Source organism: Branchiostoma lanceolatum, chromosome 7 (genome assembly GCF_035083965.1).
Source record: "Branchiostoma lanceolatum isolate klBraLanc5 chromosome 7, klBraLanc5.hap2, whole genome shotgun sequence".
In the NCBI taxonomy this organism is placed as follows: Eukaryota; Metazoa; Chordata; class Leptocardii; order Amphioxiformes; family Branchiostomatidae; genus Branchiostoma; species Branchiostoma lanceolatum.
The window spans coordinates 14,660,016-14,684,164 of record NC_089728.1 but is presented as its reverse complement, the minus strand read 5'-3'; the positions used below and the strand labels follow the sequence as shown (position 1 = coordinate 14,684,164).

The 24,149-nt window shown below is 40.7% G+C and overlaps 1 protein-coding gene across 2 annotated transcripts in view; it reads right to left on the bottom strand.

Annotated features, from left to right (window-relative positions):
• LOC136437820 (FACT complex subunit SPT16-like) overlaps positions 1–24,149 on the bottom strand; it is a 45,780-nt gene that overhangs the window by 8,963 nt on the left and 12,668 nt on the right. For both annotated transcript variants that reach the window (XM_066432317.1, XM_066432318.1), the window contains 6 exons: positions 22,906–23,024; positions 22,337–22,462; positions 21,649–21,837; positions 20,992–21,161; positions 20,285–20,414; positions 18,518–18,713 (listed from right to left, as the gene is read on the bottom strand). In XM_066432317.1, the coding sequence (XP_066288414.1) occupies positions 18,518–18,713; positions 20,285–20,414; positions 20,992–21,161; positions 21,649–21,837; positions 22,337–22,462; positions 22,906–23,024 (930 nt within the window). The remainder of the gene's footprint in view (positions 1–18,517; positions 18,714–20,284; positions 20,415–20,991; positions 21,162–21,648; positions 21,838–22,336; positions 22,463–22,905; positions 23,025–24,149) is intronic.

The window sequence follows — 24,149 nt, the reverse complement described above, 5'->3', positions numbered from 1 at the left end:
CTGGCCTGGGTGGATGGAGAGACGTTCCCACATGGCTGGAGGACAGTACGTTTACATCCGCTATGTTATTACGTTTACTTGTGTGCAGGACAAACATGTGCGAAGGTATGTTGTTTATATGTCTAGCCACCCTTTTCCCCGGATAACGTCAGCCTTACAGATGGATGCCAGAGGTCCCACTTCAACTTATTCCTCCAATGACAACTCTGACGTACAAGTCCGGGTACACACACACGCAAAGTTTCCTGTGCGAAAAGTGGCACAGACGCCGCCAACCCTGTATCCAGTCCCCGCGACCGACTTCCAAGAAAAGGACAGAAAAGGCCGATTACAAATGATTGTATGTTCATTTTCTCTGAAATTGTCGTTATTGTTCCCTCCCTTTATAGGCCAGTGCCTGGAGACCAAGACGCAATGGTTCCAGGGCCATACCACCACAATAGGCAAGACAAAACCCCTGGTACTTGTGATGAATGGGGCATGAGTGACTACCCCTAATCTGGGAGTCAATCATCCAAAATGATTATCTTAAACCCACTTATCCCAGTCCCCTGCTTTGGACCCACCCTATCATCTACTAATAGGGGGAAATAGTTTTACTACCCAGGATAAAGAGATTGCCAGGAAAACTTTCACTAATTCAAACTGGGTGAAAAGATCTTCTCTCAGATAACTCAATAGGGGGCAGGGACAGGAGAGGGTAATGGGGGCTGTAGGGGTAAAGACTCCTCCCCAAAGTTGCAGGATCCTGCTGGGGCATCCCTTACAACCTACTGGCTCCCTGAAATGAAAACAACAACAAACACAGGGTGACATCCACATAATCAAAATGATCCTCAAACCCCTCCTCTAGAAGAAAGCCCACAATTCGAGACATTGGTCCGATTTAATTAAGAACCAACTGGGTGGCATCCAGCTCAAACCAACCCCACTTGAAGAGAGGGCAAGAGAACTTGGAAGGAGGAAAAAAAAAAGGCCATTTGTGCTGTGTATTCAGGACAGGAGATCTTATCCGCTTGTCAAGTGAAGTGGAAGAGTTGGCCAGGGAGGCACGCCACACAAGAAGATATCTTAACCAGCTTGCCCCAAGTCGACCCTCACAACCGGTGACTCTGACTTCTTGCAAGGAGTCACGGTTTCTTTCAAGGAGCATTTAGCGTCCAAAGGACAAGAAATACACGTTCAGAGTTGTGTACTGAGAGAAAATTGAGAAGTTTACAGTTTCTGCTTGTTCCGACCACAAATATTTGGATTTATCTAATGACACTTCTAATCACTCTCCAAGGAGCACTCTTTAATTGGGATGTAATGCAGTCTGACTGGGAGACAGCAGAGAACACTAAGCAGGATCCAACTTGGGCAAGCTGCCATGAACGTAGTGTCTGACATCTGCTAACGAAAGCTGCTAAACTTAGACATATCTTCACTAACAAGCCTTACTTGGAAGAGAAAAAGGAGTCGGTCAAGTCCAAAGATTAAGATGCTCCAGTTCTAGTTTAATCTGAACGTCAGCAAAAAATGTGTAAACTTGACTAAACGATGCGCTGGGAAGACATAATAGAAGATACTGAGGCACAAACAATCTGTCATACAAGAGACAGACATCATATACAAAAGGGTTCATGTATTACACTTTTGTATAGCATAAGCTTTGGACATTGACATACTGGTATTTCAAGGGTGAATAGCCCGCATTTTACCACAGCAGTGCCAAATCAAATCCTAGACGTCAGAAAAAGCGGCAACTTGTTGAAAACCATCAGGCACTCTCTCCCAAAAATAAAGCACTGTCAATGACTGTCCGTTAGGTCATTTCATAATTGAAGCTCCTCCACTGAAAGTAGTACAATTTAATGGTTGAAAGTTAATAGACTGGTGTATTGAAACTTCTATTTCTTCACAATTTCGTTGGCTCTGTCTCTGTAAATTTTCACAGGTGTCTATAAATGACTCGAGTTACATAACCGGCAAGAGTCCAAAAGTCGGAGAAGTTCCTCCGCTACAGTGTCTAATAGTAGTAATAGAAAACATGCCTGACTCTAATATCACAGGAAGCCCTGAAGAAACAAAACTGCCACATCCTGAAAGAGGTGCCCCTTCTCAGTGTCAGCCACCTGCTTGCCACATGTCCGGGGCCATTTTCTTGGATGCAGAACAAATGATCTCATCACAGTAGAGCATATCTCCCTCCTGCTGACCCCTGGCTATCAATTTGGACCAAATTCTCTTTCCCTTGGACACACTGCATTGGTGGAAATGCTCAGTCTACATGGCTTGTTTTTCCATAGACAGCAAATCAGAACGCAAGAAACTTATTAAAAGGAGGAAAAATCTTTTGGTTTTGACATTCAAGGACAGAAAAGTTCTTTGTGTGTGTGTGTGTGAGAAAATGTTGTAGGATTTTTTTTAGAGATGGGGAATTCAAATTGCTTTTCTAAACAAAAAAATCCAAAAGAGTGAGGTCCAAAAAAATGTATATACACTGTTTTCACAAACTAACTGAATAGAATTCCTAACCTCCTAAGAAAACCCATTTTTATAAACACCCCCTACAAGCGAGGGGCAAATGGTCAAGCCCATTGCTGGCAGGTTGGGGAGGACTGGCAGCCAACTCATGTCAACACCACTGGTCTCCTCTGGCTCCGTGTGCCGACTGGATGTAACATCCTTACCCTGGATCATGTGTGTCTTCCTAAGTACATGTTGCAATGGGAAAACAAAGTAGAAGAGCTTATCCACTAGGGAGGCCCTTTTCAGACTGTAATAGGGCAGCTTTGTGCTAAATTGGAGCTGGGACTTTAAGGCTCTTTTTAAATGTCTCCTCTAGATCTCAGTAGCTGACAGAAATATTCCATTTCCACTATAGGCTAGCTCTGACATTTGCAGCATATAACTGGCAATTCAATGCCCTTCTAACTATTTGAACATATTTTTTCCTACATTTTTTTCTGAACGCACAAAAGCAAAATGTTCCCAAATAGGCCAGTTGCTGCAGCTATCAAACTACCAATATATGCAATCACACTCACCTAAAACATTTGAAAAAAGGTTTTCTAAGTAGCAAACCCCGGTTTTGGTTTCTAACAAAATTGACAGCAAACACATGTTCTGAGATACACACATCCAGAACATAAAATTCCTGAACCTTGTTACTAGTACATATTAGAAAGCAATAAAAGTTTGGGTTGTAGGTTACTGGAGAATAAACTTTCTAACATAATAAACTTTACAACATAATAATCAGTCGCACCCATTTTCCTGTTGGTAAGCAGATACTCTTTCCTGCAGGGAGAGTATTGTAAATCTTTAAAAATTTGCAGTGGATTTATTTTGGCGGTAACTCCACCGCGAATTCATATCACCATGACTATAGGATTCCAATGTACTATATTACTACTGTACCCCAGAGTTATTTCAACAGTGAATTTTTCAAATGCGACAATCTCTTTTTCTCTCCCGCCATGAAATAAAAACAGTGTGAAAGTACATGAATCTACAGTATCAGAGAGGCCCACCCTGTTCTCTGTTGACTTTTTGACTCTAAGTAGCATATCTAGTTTCTTTCCCTCTTTACCAAGGGACCCTAGGGCAGGCATACGGCACCAATTATACCCCAGCTCCCTGGTTATATTCTTCTCCACAGGGAGGGCTGGGGCTTCATGACACAGCTCCCCAAGGGGTGGCATTTCCAGACATGAGTAGCTGATGTTTTCTACTGCCAGGTGCACCTCTTTTTGAATGTTTAAATTAACTTTATTGCACACACAACACAGAAGGAACAAAGTATGGGAAGTTTGGGCAACTTTTCTTGTGTCTTCTAACTTATCTAAGTAGTCTGAAGAATTATGAAATCCCAAATTGTGTCCAATTGAATTCAAGCCATTGCAAGTTTTGTCAAGCCAATATGACTTCTGTCATTCTTCTAATAATAGATCTAAATGCTACTTCTCACACTTCGAGAGGCAGATATGTTTAAGGCGTTGAGGTAAGTTTTAATGCTTGTATCAACTCCTCTGGAACCCCAACCCTCTCTCACATCCTTTAATTGATTTCTAATGACTTCATTTTCACGACTGACAGTAATAAACAGTAATGACAAGTAAAAGAACAGGCTTTCAACTCGAGTTCAAGCATGCTCATCTCTTATATAAAGCATAACCGCCCTTTCTTCATACAGAAAAATCCCTGCCAAGGTATGGTATTTTACACATAAACAACATGCGACACTGACTCAAATGCCGATGTGTTACATTGTGTTCTGTAGATAACAACTTTGACGCATTCTATACTGAGAAATTTTGCACGAAATCGGAAGTAAACATAAGAGCTGTCTGGTCCTTGTGTATAGAGAAAGCTTAAGGGACTGTCTTGGCTCTCTTCCACATTGAAGTGCCAAGTTCAAAATTTATAGATTCATTAAAAGTACCTGTTACTGTTAGGAGCTGCCAACATTAGTCTGAACTTTCCTTTAACTCTTATTCTCCTGTGGGATCCTCCGTTTACTGACTTTGTATTGGTTACAGCATAAGTCGGGGAGAGTGGGGTGCAAATTTCCTCAACATCCACAATGTCATTAACACTGGGAATTTGGCACATCTGATTCAAGTTGAAGCCTTGTATATCATGTCGCGGCTACATGTGTAAACACATGTCATTTGAACGAGCAAGTTTCCTTCTACTGGTATATCATTTTATCTCCGTTTTCTGCCGTTAATGTTCATAGTTTCAGAGACACTTGACTTTAAAGTTGATTTTTGTTTACTGGCTGTAAGTTGTGTTTACAAATTTGAAGTGACCGACGATACCGGCACGCGTTTGAAGATAAAAACACGACCCCACTTCGGCACGACCGTACGGCACGGGGAACAAAGCATACCGGGACTTTCTCAAGTACCCAAGAAGCTTTATGGCGGACGTCCTGACAGAGATTGATAGAACGGTACAAGATAGTTCAGTCAACACAGCAGACAGACCTAGCACAACTCAGCGTGTTGTCCAAGAGACTGTGTGCACATGTGGCTCCCAGCCGCACCCCTCTTCTCTAGGTAAACTGTATGGCGTGAGTGCGCCTCGGAAAAATGTCGTCGGCACGGGGACGGCAACTTTGTTAGTCACGGAACGAGCAACACTTTGCGATTTGTCGAGAATGTGGTTGTATCCTCATGTGACAAGTACCAAAAATATTTCCCTTCTTGTCCTACGTAATTAAGATGAAAAGGCTGGAATGGTGTTAGTCACATGCTGTTCAAGGATTTCTCTACAAACTTCCTCCAAAAACAGAGAACAGTTGGGGAAGCTAAACATGAAAACGTATAAATATTTGAAGCAAGCAACTAACGATGACATTTATCTAAGACTTGCTTGAGTAATGAGTAAAATATGGACTTTACCAGTATCTACTTTGCAGAACAAATACGGTTGCAAATGCATATCGAGATGTTGCCAGTGACATTTTCTTTCTACAACTGTAAGAAACTGGCTGCACTGGATACTGCTGTGGCTGAGTATAGACTGTCACAATCTTACCCTGTCCATCTAAATGTCAGTTTTCTTGCAAAGACAACAAACATTGGGTGAAGGTTTGCCTTGCTATTATGATTTCTTACCTTTTGTTTGGGAGACTTTTGCTTTCATCAAAACCAGCAAACTCGGTTTTCAGATAAAAACAACTTGAGCTAACTGAAATGGTAGAGAAAAAGGCTTTGTGCAAAATTGAGGAAACTGAATGTTTATCATCACTAATGTGGCATGCCAAGAAAGAATTCTTCCTTCCAATTAGTCTTTCTTTTTTGTGCCCTTATCCATCACAATTACTGCACTTATCTTCAGACCTGCGTGCTGACACAAAAGAAGTAGGAAATGTTTTTGTGGACATGAATCATCTGAAACAGGTGGCAAAATGACCAGGAATGCTGTAAGGAGAATGCAAAAATTCTTGCTTGAAGTGTCATCCTTTTAAAGAGTTAACTTTCATTTTCCTGCTATATCCTGCTATCTTTATATACATATATATATATTTTTTTTATATATCAATAAACATAAGTTACAACAGTCTTCTGTGACTGAATCTATAACAAACACTGTACACTGTACAAAGTGCTGTTACAGTACAGTACCATTATGTTTCTTTTATCATAATCTTTGAATTGAATCTTTAATATTTGGACAAACTTTAGTGACAGGCCTTTCTGATGTCTACTGTAGTACCTGTACCAAACTGCACCCAATCCATGTACTCAGGGGTTCATCATAAGGATTTGTGTTTGCTGTATTGACTGTTACCTCCTATGAAATAGACACAATATTTTCAATTGTCTCTATACATTTTCAGAGTGATCTATACTTCCTATAATCTGAGTGATATAGGAACGTAGAATCAAAGTAATTTGAGCCCTAACTTATGCCAAACATGGGTGTCATTGAAATACTGCTCTGCATATCTCCCGCATCATTCCAGAGGGACAAACATCAAGACCACAGCAACATTACTACATGTACAGCACAGCTGGGGAGGGGGAAATGGTTGATGGTGGAAGAATCCTGAAGGGGAGAGATCAAAGGATGCTTAATCAACGGGAAGGCCCCGGCGCAAGACCTCGGGATGAGTTGCAATCCCCCGAAATCTGGACGCACTTCCAGAGGTGGGACTGCCTGGGGGGAGGAACATTGGACACAGATTGGCGCCCAGGGAGCGAGCTTTGTAGTGTTTAAGTTTACGGAGAGGTGTAATGGATAGTAAATGGAGAAACCGAGAAAGTCGTCAGATTTACTGACCTGTTTATAAAATCGCTCCAAATGAAAGAGTGAGTGGTCAAGGCCAACACTGCTTGGGATTGCAAGCAGGCTTGGCAGGTTTCACGGTTTTGAAAGAGAAAGGAAAAATAATTCCGCCGTTGCTCTCTAAAACAAACTGGATTTATATGTGTAGTAGTGAAAACACGAATACTATGTATCGTTAAAGAATCAACTACAAACAAGCATTTATGGGCAGTTATACTAGGATTTTAAACTAGGAAACAGAGTTGATGATTCATTGTGCTGGGTATGTTTTCACTGTATGATTCTGCTATAGTATGAAGAAAGCAAGAACGAGAGCGTACAACACACAGAGCTGTGACGGAGATAAAGCGATGTCGTGTGCAGCATTTTGCACGTCATGTCCCACTCTATCTCATGCACGCGTTTGTGACAATCAGATGTTTTAAACTGTCAATTATAGACACTTTCAGTACAATGCTGCCAACTTTATAAGCACTCTTTCACTACTACGTAAAATCAACTCAATCCAGATATGCATGGCTGCCAGGTTCATTGAACATACGAAGCAAACACATGGGAGCTAACAATGGAGACGCTCATTATCAAAGTATAGCCTCTCCCAAAGAAGTTTACTTTTGTGGCAATGGTTTTAAATTTTCTTGTCAAGACTTTTGCATTATAAATTGTAGATGCCAACTGTTAAACAAGCTTGTAAATTCAGACGTTTGTCTGCTTCGTGGACTGAACAGAAGACTAGTGAAAATGGAAGAGGTAAGGATGCAGACACTCCTCATTATCAAAGCATATCTCTCCCAAGGAAGTTTGCTTTGGGCAAACACACACAGCGTGAAGTCTATCAGCCTTCCTTAGCTTTTCCCAGTGGGGAGGTTTCAACAAGCATGTTGATCCTTGCCTCTTTGAAGTTTAAGAATCAAAGCTACGTCTTACGCTTCTCGATAGAGCTTTATGTATGCTCTATATGCAGTGAGCTGGACTAAGTTGTACATTAAGGGCATATCGCTGTGTTACATTTGGACCTTTCTGGCCTATGTTAGGATTGTTGTGGCAAGTTGAGGAAAAGGAAAATTACAGCGAATTGGATTTGTCCATGAGAGCTGTATTAGGAGGAAATTCAATTTAAGCCGTAGCTCGGAGGATAGGTTGCAGCTCCCTGCGGTTTCCTGCTATGTCCACATTCCCGCCACAGCCCTCCCAATGCCAAAGTCAACACCGTGACATCTTGTAGGCAGCGCATTGACGATGTTTCAGATAACCCTTGAAGATTACTACCTATTGTCATAACAACCTGCTGTCAAACCCAACAAGGGAACTGGCATGTGGCTGTCTTTCAAGACGGGCTCCAGTCGCGACAGGAGGTCCGCGACCTTGGAGCTGACCTTGCAATATATCTGAAGTACGCTCCACTCAGCCATACTGCAATCTGAGCAATCACAGAGGCGGCTCATACTAAATCCACCTGTCCAAAGGAATGACGGTTACCAGTGTGTGATCTAGCTAGAATACTCTTGTATATAATTCGCGTTAACATCACTATTTAGGAGACCACCAGCATAGCGTAGGTATAAAACACTACATGTATGACTGGTATGGGGGTGTTTATAAAATTTGGGCAAACTAACTTGACATAAGACCCTTTGCTATGTTGTATAATGTATATTTACATCAGAAGGACCTAATGGAAAAAAGATGTTCTGTGTGAAATCTGATGCCTACGTCAGCCTTTTGAAGATTTCCCCCCAAAGAAAAATATCATAGTAGCAAAGCATACACTACAATGTAAGTCTGAAATTTTTGGATGAAAAAAAAGACCAATTCAAGACTGATTTTTTTTACATAACTGTCATAGATATTGATTTGAGAAGGTCATGTTCAATCTTGTCATTGCTATATGCATTTATCATTCATTATCAGTGCTGTTGAACCAAAAATACATTAAGAGAAACATACCCAATACACATTGTGTGTGTTCTCCTAGAGTAAGAGGTGCGGGCAAAAGGGGGGTTCGGAGCAACAATAACGTCACACACAGGTGTTTTCCTCTAGGCACTGCCTGGTGGTACGAGAGGACCACACATCGTGATACGTTAGTGTAACAACCCAGCCAACTGGTCAGCACTGCAATTAAAGAAATTTTGACTTAATTTCTTCGAGGACAGTTGCGTAAAACTTAATCCTGGCATTGTCACCGATCATTAAAAATGCTAGGCTCTCTTCAATATTGTCCCACAAGACTGTTCTACACTAAATGATATCAGATAACTAGATGGAAAAATAGTTGCAAGGAAAAACGTGTACTGAAGAAGAGAACCAATTCAAATAGAGTTCATTGTGTGTCAAGAAATTCTCTTCCATTAGTTAGTAGTCTTTGAAGTGCTGCACATCAATTCTTCAAAGAGGCAAGCCAAATTCTTTAATAAGAAATACATCTTAGATAAATACTTGGTCCATCTATGGACTTCAAGATGGAATGTCAACTCTCGTAATCCCGACAGGTACCCTGAGACCAACACTTAAAAAAAATGAAGTCACAGAAACCACCAAGGTATGCACACTGCAAATCCAGGTGTTCAAGACATTTTAAAAAGGTCTCGATAACACTGGTTCCTAACACAATGTAGTGATCTTAGGTACAGATGCTACCAGTATATACTTAAGGTGACTTGTGACTCATTGAGACAGCTGTTGTAAACTATTCCTTCATGCAGATGCAGTACGACTGCTGAATACGTAAGTCATAACAGACAGCTGCAGACTGATGATAGATGCCTTGGGTTAGACCTCATTTCTATCATATGATTGAAACTGGTGGGTGATGAACTCTCTCTGGTGCTAGTATCTCAAAGGTGAGAGGACTAACCGAACTGCTAAAACAAAAAGACATGCGTAAAGCTGGAACACTTATAAATATGATAACTTCTTAAGTTGTGATAAATCATTTATGGCCAGGGAGAGATTTAAGGGTCAGTGTCCTTAGCAGCAGTAAAGAAAATTACAAGTTGGCTTTCAAAATAATTGAAATAGAACAACATAAGCTTCACTGGAACATACAGCTTTTATCAGCTACTTTTATAGAAAAGCAACTCCTGATATAGATATATAGACCAACCAATAATCATCTGAAGGATGTTTTTTTTTCAGACGAAGACCACATATCAAAAGAAATTGTTATTCTTTCACACGTACTTCAGCAGTTTTCAAGATTGCTAGAAATGAACAACCAAGGCACTGGTTGCAATTTTGGCAAAAATTTGCCCTAAAGTTCTTCCCAAGCAATATCTAGACTACATGTGTTTCAAATCTTCTCATGCTTGAGGGGAGAGAAAGTTATCACTGTTGCTCCAATTTCAGGTAAAATATCGGAAGAGATTTAATCCTACCTTAAGTTAACTAAGACCCTGCTTGACTAGCCTGAAGCTACGACTTCCAATTCTGTATCACAAAATGTAGATCAATCTCAGATGGTGCTAGGTCTTACATCTACTTTTATTTTCCAAGGAATGACCATACAAGAAGTTATTTTCAAGACTCTTTCGAGGCACTTTAAATGTGACAGAAGTGGACAGGTGGGGATGTCAAGACTTGCTGGTGATCAAATGCCTCAAGTCTCCAGACTGGCAATTAGAATACCCAGATATCCAATAACCAAGCTGTGAAAGGAGTGGGGAAGAATCTTACATCAGCACTAACTATTGTTTTGAAATCTCTGCAAGATAACAAGATTTGAGCTGTGAGATACATCAAGACCATCTGTCTATCAAACCTTAGTTAAACATCACTCTAAAAGATCTATATGACCTTGCATACAATGTATGCATAATGTACATATATTAGTAGGTTCTAGTGAAAGATATAAAAGCGTAATTAGAATTAATGGTTTTGCGTTAGGTACCACAAAATACATGTATAGAAAAATCTGGATATACAAGTGAGACAATTTCTTCAGTGCTACAAAGGATGGGTGACTAGGTCCACGTGAGAATGGCACACATGCCTTTTCAAACCCTGCAGCTAAGACTTGTTCTAATCACTACAAAATGTACTTTTCTGTTTACAAGTATTTTTTCCATTTGTCTTTGGTTACATAAGTGGCACAGACACTGGGAACATTCCTTCATCCAAGCACGGACCTTAAAGGACGAGGAAAAGCATTGACTACGACAGCCAAAAGTGACCTTCCGCCGAGGGCATGAAATCTGTGAGGGTCCGAAGAATCTGGAGCATGTGACGAACGCTGTTCAATTGACAGAACCCTTGCACCCCTGCTAGGGTCCATCCTGTGCTTTGAAATATTACCGTCCTAAAACAAGTTTCTCTACCTGGCAAATGTGCCAGCCAAATGGTGGAGCACAGAACGGTCGGCCAGACGGAAGGTTTGGACGTGTACCTGTCAGAAACGATCCGATAATGGTAACCGATATAATCACTCCTGTCGGCAACCAGACTTGTCAAAATGGCAACCTATTGCAAAGGGAAAGACAATGACACAAACTGCAGGGTCAACTGGATAAAGAAGATGTAATTTCTGATAGCGAGAACTGTCGGTTAAACTATACATGTATATAACTTGATAAACAACTAGATTTCTACATGTACAGCAAAAAACGTATAATATTCTTCCAGTTTTGGAGGAGGAAGGTATAAAATGTATAGGATGATGAAAAAAAAAATGTCAACTAATTTTCTGTGGAATGTTGTATATTGGAACTGTAGTCATAGCAGTTCATCACTTCTGTATGATTACTCTCCAAATTCACGCCCACTGCATTCAGAGACCGCCACCTCTGAAAAATCAGACATTCAAGGTCTGCCAAAACTTGTGGGAGTTGCAATTATTTGCGGCAAGCCTCCATTTGTCAGAGAGGGTTAGAGTTGGACCTTTAGCCTTCAACAACCCTGCTGGCTAATATCTTGGTGACATCGCGGAAAGAAAGGTCTGGATGTTTCTGTTATAGGGAATGCCAGGAGTGTTTTCAATTTTTCACAGGTTTTGCATTTGATTAGCATACAGTGTACCTGGTGCTGTTTTTACACCTTTAACATTTTAGCCCTTCCACAAAAGTACTGTAAATGCATTTAAGTTTGCATAGTTTTTATTTAGCACTAAGGCGAAAATGGGGTGTTCGCGGTGGTTTTAAGTTTGCGGCAGCGCTATAATCACAATCATACTGCTACCGTATTGGTAAAAAATATGTGCATGGTTTTAAGTTTGCATTGAAACGGTAGCTACGAAAACCCTGAACATAAAATCACCGCGAATGTTTCTGCATTTACAGTATAAAGGAATTTCAGTGTATATACAAAATGTACAACAGTACTAATAATCTCCTTCTGCTATACATTAGCAGAAACTTGTTTCCAGGTTCAGAGAAAAGCTAGAGAGTGGTACTTCTCCAGTTAACAGTGTTTGACACGGCTAATGGTATAAAGCAGCGCTAGGGTCAACAACAAGGAGGGAGAATTCCTCTGCTCTGATAAGGTTACCTATCTTCATAAAGTCAATGTCAAGTCAGACTGGAAGTTCACTGTGTCATCATTTGAGCCGTCCCAGCTTTGGGATGTGTACAGAGCTGTTTGTGTCTGCCACAGGTGTAACCTTGGTCGCAGGAAACTACATGTGCTGAGGAAAATGTGCAATCTTACAATGGATGTTATTTATTAAGTCTGTTGTGGCCATGCAAGCTTCAGTTGTACAAGATACATGTATGTTAACACATATACACATATACAAAACATGTATGTATGTGAGTCTATCACGTTTACAAGAACAGAGAGAGAAAAACAAACTGAATAACAAAAAAACTACAAAAATGTAAAAAGCTATTAACTAATAGGGAGTTTGAAAATAAGTTTCTTGAGAATTGAAGAGAAATTATTGTTGCCTATCAATAATAGGTCACTTATCCCACACTAGGGAGAATTTCTCAGATGCAAGAATACCTTATACACGTAGTTGTAGACTATCATTTAGAAAACTGTTAAGTATTTGATACCTTCTAAGAAGGAAAATGTTTTATCAGACATTAAAGACTATATTTTCCCTAAAATGAAACATAGAATCTGAGAAAAGAACAAGAATGAAAACTGGTACATCTTTCTGGAACAATACAACCATTCAATTTGTTCTAAAAATACCAGAGCAGCTCATATTACCGGAATTGTTTATGCCAATTATTGTTGTTCCCAATCATTTCTCTGATGTCTGACGGACATGGAAAAATTATCTTCAGCAGCGGACCAGGTCCGGTGAGCTCTCTTGACAACCGCATTATTACTGGCAAGCGATACCCCAACATTACCAGGACCTGTTGAACTGGTGGGGTAACAGGGCAATCCATCAATCAAACTGTCTTCAAAACAGCCAAGCAGAACTGCTGGTAACTTACTGATACGCAAGAACAATCAAAACTTATACATGAGACATACGTTGTATATGTGGGACTCGCTCTATCACAAAATGTTTGCATCTGGGTATTGAAAATTATCGTTGAATATAGAAAGGATATCTTGTGTCTGTTGTTTTGTGCCTATGGAATAGATACATGCATATGGCTGTAGGGTTGTTAGCAATCAGGATAGGGGCATGGGAAAGGTTTCTGATGTCCTTTGTTTCGAGGGTTATTATGACATTCTTCTTCTGAAGACATGACAGTTGGTGAATGATCGGCCATCAGAACAGGTGTTTGGACATGACAGATTATTGTGAACTCTGTCACCTGGATGTAATCATCAATACAAACCAATTAACCCCGGAGGGATGGGGCTTTCTCAGGTGTGCAAAAGCACACACCTGTGCTCAGGTAAACACCTGTGTAACACACCACCTGGGTATAAGAACAGTTTAGTTTCTATTCTTAGTTTCTAAATGGAAACTACTAAGAGAGAAAACTTTATTCACAGGGTAGGAAGGATTGTGGGAGTGTCTGGTTTTTTTTGGTCAAATGTTCATGCATATGTTTTTTTTGTCCATCTGTATCAACATCTACACTGTAGCAAAAAAATAGCATTTTTCTAGGTTTCTATGTAAATAGTACATTACTTTTTCATACGACGATCCAAACCCATACATCCACTTTTTGGTCATTATGTTTCTTACAATTTTGAATAAAAATCTTTGGATGGACAAAAACGTGAGTCATAGCAAAGCCGCATTGCATTACCACTAGCTACTTGAAAAAGTATCATGCTTCACCTCAATTGAGAATGACTGCTTTACCTTGAGGATTCTAAACAGGAAGTTTCCAGACTTTGCTGTTTCACCATCTTAAAGACATGCCTCATCCTCTACATGAATGACATGCCTTAGCCTCAACATTTATGAACACAAGACTGCACCACACATTATGAAGAAGGATCTTCCAACTGCATCTCTCTTCAAACTGCCATTGCCAACACAAAGGATTGGACTTACCCAGATTTTCTACTGTACGAAAGCAGTCTTTGTTGATGGACTATACAAACACAGATGAACTTTCCAGCTAAGAACCACATGTTTATTAGAGCGGTGTTGTCATGGCAACAACAACAAAACACCCACATGTGTGGTCCAAGATGAGTCACTTACCAAAGTTTTTCAAAGTGACCCCCTCAAACTTTGATTTTGTTATGCAAGTTTCAGTAACAAAGCCGCAACAAATAGCTTGCTTGAAAAAGTTGCAAACTTTGTAAAACAAAATGGAAGACTGTAAGTCTGATGACAAGACAATGATTAAGAATCTATGGTTAGCAAGACATATATAATCTCTAACCACATTCAAACCTGACAGATCTTAGATAAAATAAGTTTGAATCCATCTTGTAAAGAAAGGAAAATGCATCTTGTATTGTTGTAAATAAAGAAAAATACATAAGACAATTGTGTCGTTAATCATTCATGTTTGTTACAACTCGTCCCCCCACCCCCCAGGGTTCTGAGGTTGATGCTGATGTGACCCGTCATCCCTGTTTGCTCCAAAATTCCGAGGAGGTCCACAATCACCTCCAGGAGGGAAGATAGCGGCAATAAGCGTCCGAGGAATGTCGCTCGGGGATGTTTGGGCCGGGCTGCAGCCTCCAGTTGGCCTTGTTGAGTTTTGATCAACCGCGACAGCTGTTGTACTCTCCGAACACACATTCACTACAGAGGCATTCAGATTGCTTGCCATTTTTAACCTTACCCTTGCTGCATAACCCTGTAACCATTAGAAACTTGTAGCCAGAAGGCTATCTTGGCAGGGAGAAGGTTAAGTACATCATAGATGATACTGCCATAAAATACACACTGGTGCAAACTATAGTTTGCATTTAGGTCGCAGTGTTACAGGAAATTCCGAAGTATTTTTGTTGTTCCAATCCATTAAGGCCGATACTGTAAATTCACTTAATATGTTTGCGGGACTTCATTTTATTTTAGGAGGGTTTTGCTGTTTAGTTCGAGGTTGAAACCATACTGTACCAGAAGAGGAAGACAAAACATAGTCTTGGTAGAGAGGTCACTGCGAAAATAGAACCACTGCGAAAATTCAAAGATTTACAGTACAGTCAAACCTGTCTATAGTGGTCACTCAAGGGACTGAGTAAATTTGGCCACTATGGCCAGGTGACCACTATATAGAGGATATGGTCGACTCGAGCAATGAGTGACACAAGACATAAGTTTATACTAAGGTACTGAGTATTTTTTCACATACACACTGCACAGGTGCTTATAACATCTACAGTTCAATTTTTGTTTCCTTATTTTTGTTATACAGTATGTCATAATTTTAATTGAAGAAATATTGCAATGACTATGCCCTACACAAACACATAAACTGCAAATGGTCTTCAATTTAGTTGACATGGATGTCCAGTTTACCAGTTCCCACGGCAAAATTAGTCAGCTGCCCCGCACTCTTCGCTATTATCTAGCGAACTCGAAAAAGACGGACTTGTGCTCCAGGTTCTGAAGACTTCTGAAGAGACCGCCATTTTTCTTGGAAGTTTGATGCCTCTGTCGCCGACAACGGACGAAATTTAGCCATGTAAAACAACTTATTTTGTAACTGAACTCCACCCATTTAGTTAACAACATTTTGAAACAAAGGATTGTTCCTTTGTTTCCACTTATTGTTCGTTTTCGGCCGGTTTTCAAACAAAACATCGCGGCGAGTTCCCTTTGTTTTCAGCTTGGGTTCGGCTTCTACCATTATCCCTAGTATGTGGTACTCATTGGAAAAGTGGATCCGTTCATGCTTATTTCTTTCACAAATTTAGTACAACTTGTATCTTACATCATAATATATCTGTATCGATGCATTTTTAAGGTTTTGATAATGAAATTACTCTCAGGGATGCGGTATTACAAAATAGATTTACCGTATTTAACCTACATATCAGTGGTATCGTCTGAACTCTTGTGACCTTTGCTGCGACGCCATCTTGGAAAAATGCGTAAATCTCGAAAATTCTTTAGTACCCGCAGAAAACGGAAATTCCGCCCGGAAAATTACATTTTCAAGAACTCAACACATCAGATACATGAATGAGTCTTCTGTTAAAAAGCTGCGGCCGTAATTTCGCCCAGTCCGACAGCTCAGAAATGACGATGTGCCGCGGAACCGAGACGAGTGTTTACAGCCACGTAAAAAATCAGAAGACACCATTTCTGGAAATACTTCGCGTCAAACTACGAAATTCTTTAATGTTTTCTTTATTCAAACACATTAAGGTTCTAGTTGAGCCCACATTTTGGTGGCGCAGCGCGGAAATAAAAAGATTGTGAACCAGGCGTGGGCTGGCACGGCTCGGAGTTACGGCCGCTGATGTAAACAAAGGTACGCCGGCCACGCTGTGACCGCGGCCTGACCACGCACAGTGACCGCTATCGGTAGTGTTGCCGCTGCGGCTGGACCGAAAATTGGCTGACCGCGACCACATTGGACAGGTGACCGCTATAGACTAATTCTTAATGCTTATGTCAATGGGAAAAATCCAAGGGACCGACTAAAAGTGACCACTATGGCCAGGTGACCGCTATGTCCAGGTGACCGCTAACACAGGTTTGACTGTATTACCTATAACTTCCAACAGTCTAAATGAGAACCCTGATCCAAGTGACCCAACACCTAGAAGATCTGTTCTCTCTCATCCATACTCTAGTCTGCTGCAGCTGTTGTCATGATATCATCAGGAAAACCACACCTACGGGCTGACATTCGAGGTGTCAATCAGTGTATCTCTCAACAATGATTGGTTAATCCAATTTCCAGGTTGGAAAGAATAGGGGCAAGGTTTCTCCCCACCAGCCCACAAATCCTATTACCATCTTCAGGTCCTAATGTGCCCATGGGGAGGGATGGAGGTAGAAGCATCTGGGGACCAGGTTTTCTTATAGAGGGGGCCACAGGGAGCCAGGGTACCTATCATCACTTCTCCTCAGAGGAACAGGTGACCTTGTGATGGTCAGCAAGATGAGGACGCTCCAGGTTTTTGTGCTTTAAGGACATAATGAAGAACAGGACAATGTCGGCACATTGTATGAGCGATTTCAAACATTAAGACAAAGTAATTTTCATACACTAAAAACTGTCTGGAACCAATGCGCTCTTGGATGTACAAGATATGTAACTGCCCCCCCCCCCCACTTCATAGTACATGAAGGAGATTCTATTACTACAACCTCCTTGATTAAATTTATAATAGCTACCTTGGCAACTGGGACTACCAATAATGAACTTTGACAGAAACAAAGGATGGGGCTTAGACTACTTCAACTGGGTGGGTGGCTCAGACCACACTAAACCTATGGAAGGTCTTATTAAAAACAGAACCTCGCTGACACCATGACCCATCCCTGATCTACCTCATACCTCATAGCTTTTAAAAGCTGTATGGGCCAAGCCTGGGGCTCACCATCGGAAAATTATGTTGTGTCTCAGGGTGTGGGCCGGGGCGACACACACCTAAGGTGTATATATCAATGGCAAGGCCACTAAAGTCCAGCTGCACATCTATTTGTAAGACATAATGTGATCCATGATTTGCTACTGGGTGGCATGTGAGGGCTGGGCTATTCTTGGAGTTCACCTTGTGTCTTAGACGTGGTGAGAGATTTGTCTTTAGCAGATATATACACATCATCTGACAGTACAAGTTCTATCTAGGATGGTCAATTCGGAAAAATCAAGGGGTCCCTGTTTCACGTATGATACAAACTTCCTTTGCTACTTAGCATATTCAGGTGTAGATGATGTGCTGTACTATATAATTACCAGTATTAAAAATGTTAAGCCATTTGCAACATATGCATTTGAAAACAAACCATAATGGTACTGGAGAAAAGTCAGTGTGTGTCTGAGAGTAATAATATAAAAGTGGCATCTATGACACAATAACAGCTAATCCTCTGCACCCCCCACCTTCTGCATCATTACCCAAATCTGTTAGCACTTTTGCCCTTTTACTCCTTTTTCTTCGAAAATCATGAATGAAGTCCGACAATGACTTTACACACTCATAATGGGATACTCCAAGTGTCCAAAGAAACTAGGACCTAGTAGAGATATTCTTCACACAAATAGGGCTACTACTATGACAAACCTTCCATTTCCTTATCACAACTTCTTATGAAACCTTCTTCAAAAAACTCAGCCGGACCATGACGTTGCCAACTCACAAAATGTGTCTAAACAAAGCTAGGTAGAAAGACATTTTTCACACAAATAGGGCTACTATGACAAATCTTCCATTTCCTTGTTGTAAACTTCTTCAGAAACCTTACCTCTGCGGGCTTCCTCCTCGAGTTCATCCCAGTCCTTCCCGCTTTCCTCGTCGCTGCCTAGGTCTTCCTCCGACCAGTCCTCGCTGGCTTCGCTGTCCTCCGAGTACTCGCTGTCCGACTCTTCGTCCTCCTCGAACTCACTCCCAGACACCTCGTACTCCTCATCACCCTCGTCATCATCATCATCTCCTTCAGACTGTACAAACATGCATGATACAGTTATGAAACTGTTACAGATCAAAGTCTTTTACATGCTGGACAATATACATGACATGTACATGTAAAGCAGGGCTAGAAATACTGGGCGCATGTGCACTCAACCTTGGAGCTGTGCATCTGATTTTCTTCTGCACTGATGCTTAGATGTTTGTGTAGGGTTACTATTGTACACTAGCATACAACATGTTCTTGTAAAAAAAGTAAAACCTTTGTTGCATTACTAAAAATTTTGAAGCAACCTATAGAGTTTATGTCAGATTCAAGCTCTTAGGATAGGCCTGTTGTATTTTGCTGACATTCTATTTCATCTTCTGTTGTTCACCCAATTTTGAAAAATGAATTTCAAGCCCTGGAAAGCCTTTTCTAACTTATCCACATTCAGTTGCTACAGTTTCAATTCTGCATTTGGTGGAGAAAAGCACAAAGGGTTGGATGTCACTAAAATTTTCTTAACTTTATATCTTGGACTGAAGAACAGTTCAGGGAGGCTGTTCGTTAAGAGTTAAACCTCTACCCATTATGTAATAGAGTTTTGGTACAATCTCAATGCACAATGAGCCACAACAATCTGCTGACATTATAGTAGGCACTTGTCTGCTCACAAGGAATGCATTTGCAATCCTACATCTTTTGTATTGTTTATCCATAATGTAGCATACAACGACATACACCACAAAAATTGAACACACAGGATGTATTAATCAAGTCCTGCAGTCAGGAATTGTCATGTGTACAAAAAGACCACCTCCCTAACTGTGTGGTAAGTTTGCAAGGATGCCCCCTTGCTTCTACAAGAGGTACTGCACACCGTATAGCAAAATGACACAACTTACTTGCGGCACTTTCTACCAACCTACAGTAGTGTTTCTATAGACTGATCCCACAGCTCTGGCCACATCTGTCAAATTTCTCAAAACGTAGAAACGCAGTATTTCATACAAAAAATGATTCATGACAAAAGGGAGAGAAGAGCTTAGAGGAGTGAACTGTAGCTACTGTACTAGTAGAATAGGGAAGACTAAAGGGTTACAATAAATGGCAGTAATGCATGTAGCCCTATGGGGAAGTTAAGAAAAAGAAGGTGTCATTATCTCAGGAATCAAAACATCAGACTACAATAACTTACCATCAAATACTGTACTAAGCAGTTATGTCAACTGTCATCAGATTCATCTGACAAATTCTATACGGCTATTCTCCAGATAAAGCCCCCCCTAATCAGAGCCCTTGGATAGGTCCTACAGGCTTCAGACACCCAGTTGAAGACCATCCCACTATATCAGGGGGGTGCCAAAACCCACAAGGTAGAGAAAGACCATTTATTTCAACTAATTCAGCAAATACAGAGTCTATCCTTCCACAGCCAATCCTATATTGCCCAGATTTCACACAAAAATCCCACAAAATAAGAATTTTCAATGGTTTAAACCATGTTTTTTACTTCAGGTCTCTCATCGTGGGGTCTTGGCGCAAGCGCTAACCCATTAGTCTCCCCAATAGGATGGCTACCAGGACATATGTCATAAGAAAACTAAATGTTATTCTTACATCGCTCTCAGGTTCCAAGAAGGACCAGCCACCATTTTCAAAGAAGCCCTCTGAGTCGTCGTTGATGGTCTTCATGATTTTTGTCCAGTTCAAGGATTGCACACCCTCTGTATACTTGATATCACATGAGCTGTGTGGGAAGGAATGAATGATGTTTTACTGATTAATAAACAACAAATAGAAACTAAGTGTAAGGCATTCCTTTGGCCAAAATTTGGTCAGAATTGACCAGATATTGAAAAAGAAACCAAACTTGACGTTCTTCAAGACTTTGGATGAAAAATATCAATGTGAACCAAACTTATATTTATATTTGGACAAGTATGTTAGTGCGTAAAAACATTCAAACTGATCTAAGAATGTAGGTGTAATACTGATCCAAAGCTTCTTCAGATGGACTTGGATTTTGGGAAACTGTGAAAATCATATATCAAGAAAGTTGACATGTATGCTGTCCATGTCAAATTCCATTGTGATGTCTTGTCTTTGTCAGCAGGGCTAGCCCTTTTTTTTATAGCCACAGGCTAGTTGGGTAGCACTAGCTGTGTGTCCTGAACAGCCAAACCAAATATATAAAGACAAAATAAAGTTGACAGGGAAGAATGTCACAAACTGTCTAAAATGTGCCTGCCCAAATGTAAGACCAGTACTACAAAAGTACTAGCACTTAACAGCCCCTGTATAACCTGTTGTGGTCAGTTCCTTACTTGAGCCACTCCTTGACTTGGTCCAATGATTGCATGGGGACAGAGTTGACCATCTCGACTTTGCGGCTGTAGTCTTTGAAGATGAAGACCATGTCGAAGTTCTTCAGGTGGAAACTGACGCGCTCGAAGTGGATAAGTTCGATCTCGTCCAGCGAAATGCAAAAGACAGGCTGAAAAATAAGTTCAACCCAGTTTTAAAACAAAAAGACCTACACATATTTTTGACTGTCCTGCTGTAGCCTTCTTCACAATGCAAATGATTTATCACCTACATGTACTGGTAGGTCATGAGGTATGACACATGATGCAGCATTTGGTCAATAGTGCCAGCTGCCAGGAAGTTTATATGCTGGTCTTTCTTTACCGAACTATAGCCAGGGCATCCAATTCTTTTCCGTCCCACTCATTGTTTGGGAGCCCCTATTGTTAAATCTGTCATTTTTTAAGCTTACAAAAATACATTTTCATAGATTTCATATGATGAAGTTCAGATTTTTTGGACAGATGGGGCAAATTTTTTGTCCCAATGAACACATTTCTGTCCTAGGATGGATGGAGGGATGGGTCCTGGAGACAGCCCTTGTCCTTTACAGCATGAATCAAACATCTCTCTTCATTAATCGTTGTTGGAAAAGAAGAGAGAGAGAATAGACGTACCCACTCCACCAGGCTGACCATGCAGCTGCTGGTTGGCTGCAGTAGTACCGTACTGCGGTTGGGCACGCCAAAGAACCCCAGCTCCCGGAACGGCACCTCGAACTCTAGCTCCTCCTTGGTGATGGATTCCACCTTCTCGATAAACGTCTTGAAGGCAGTCTTTAACTTGTGTCGAAGCTCTCGCTCAGCCTATACATTAACATAATGGATATTATATCGATTGTCCTTAAGTGTTCTAGTGACAATGCATCTACCTTTGAGCAATAAAGTATAAAAGTTTCATCAGTATTTCAGTTATATCAGTATTTTGACACAAAGCTACCCTTCCCCACATGTTGGTCACGGTCTTAAAATTTATTCATACTGAAACGCATAAGACTAGTAGAACAGTCTCCTGGCTCCCGGGTATGGAACCTGGGCCGCCGGCTCACAAAGCCAACACACTTACCACTAGGCTAAAAGGTCAGGACCAGTTAGACTGGTCAGTAAGTGGTGCTTGAACCACACTGTTAAAATGTACAATAGTTTCCATTATTTTTCCTAATTTATCCAATTACATGTACCAACATCTACAAATGTAGTTGCAGATAGATTGAAGAAAGTTGAGATTTGAAAATTAGTAACCTGCTTTGCATAAAAGTCATTGCCATGAATAATTGGGTGCCTGTAAGAAACTAACTCAACTGACCTGCTCTGCATACAGATCGTCCCTGTCGTGCATATTCTGGTGCCTGCCCAGGTCGGTGGTGATCTCTCCCACCTCCGTGTAGAACTGCACATCCCTGTGTCGCTTCTTTCCAAACATGATGGCATGCTGTGTGGAGAAACAGACATCAACTTATCTTCTGGAGATTCTACTTAAGTATGTGAAAACTGGCATCTGCCTTTACTTACACAGGATGTATAATATCAGAATAACATTTATCATTTATCAAGACTTACAACATTGTCCTTGAATGTGATGTTGACCAAATAATGAACCACAATGAAAACACGATAACTACAGTTGGAACATCTAAAAATTGATAGTCGCACTACATATACATTGTATAAATAATTGATTCTGGCAGATTCTGGGAAATAAGTGTTTACTGTGAGATAAGTTTACAGTTGATAAGATGGAGCAAACTCTCCCTGCAAAATATTCCAACACAATGCCACTGTACATATTCCATGATTTACAGTATACATGTGTATATCAGGCTATTAGGAGAACCACCCTCCAGCATATTGATAAGGAACAAGTAGTTTTCTTACCTTGAGGTGGAAGTGTAGACAGATGATCATCTCGCCGTCACAGGGCTGGAAGATGGCATGTTTGATGTTGTTGTACAGGATGTCTACCTTGTCTCCTCGCACGGAGGTGAACCTGAAACCTGGGGGTCAACAGGAGGGATTAATGAGATTGGGAAAACTGCAACCATCACATTGTCACACATGTACATGTATCTTTAACTGTCAAAGTAGAATAGTACGTCCGTGAATAGTTTCATCAGGTTGGTAAGTAACTGCATAAAAAGACTCTTTTTACACAACCAAGAGATTTATTCCACCGACGTTTCGGTAACCATCTGTCACCTTCTTCAAGGCAATTCTGACTGGTATATATATGTAAATACTTTGCGTTTGGGAATGCATCTCATTATTATGTATAAGCAGCGACACCTATGCTGCATTACTATGTGAGCCAATCAGAATTGCCTTGAAGAAGGTGACAGAGGGTCACCGAAACGTCAATGGCATAAATCTCTTGGTTGTGTAAAAAGAGCCTTTTTATTCAGAATACTACGTGTTGAGAGAATAGCATTGGTGCAAGCTTTAGAGATCTGTAAACAAAAATTCTTCTCATTCTTCTTTTAGGTCTTCCAAGAAATCTTACTATTCAAACAAAAATCAGAGTTTTAAGATCTTGAGCCTCCCTGAAATACACAGTTTCTCATACATGTCTTGCTTAACTGTAGTTCATTTATCATGTAATTAAGATTTTGATTAACATTACATGTGTCCATTCATCACTTCCTGTCACTATGGTGAATGTGAATGGAAAATAGAAAACTATGACATGTCTGTTACAGGACCTCTCCTTGGAACTGAACTGAGTACCACCAACTATTACATATCTGTGACAGGACCTCTCCCTGGTACTGAACTGAGTATCAACAACTATTACATGTCAGTGACAGGACCTCTCCTTGGTACTGAACTGATCATCACCAACTATTACATATCTCTGACAGGACTTCCTTGGTACTGAACTGAGTACCACCAACTGTAACATATCTGTGACAGGACTTGTCCTTGGTACTGAACTGATCATCACCAACTATAACATATCTGTGACAGGACCTCTCCTTGGTACTGAACTGATCATCACCAACAATTACATATCTCTGACAGGACCTCCGTGGTACTGAACTGAGTATCATCAACTGTAACATATCTGTGACAGGACCTTTCATCGGTACTTAACTGATTATCACCAATTATTACATATCAGTGAC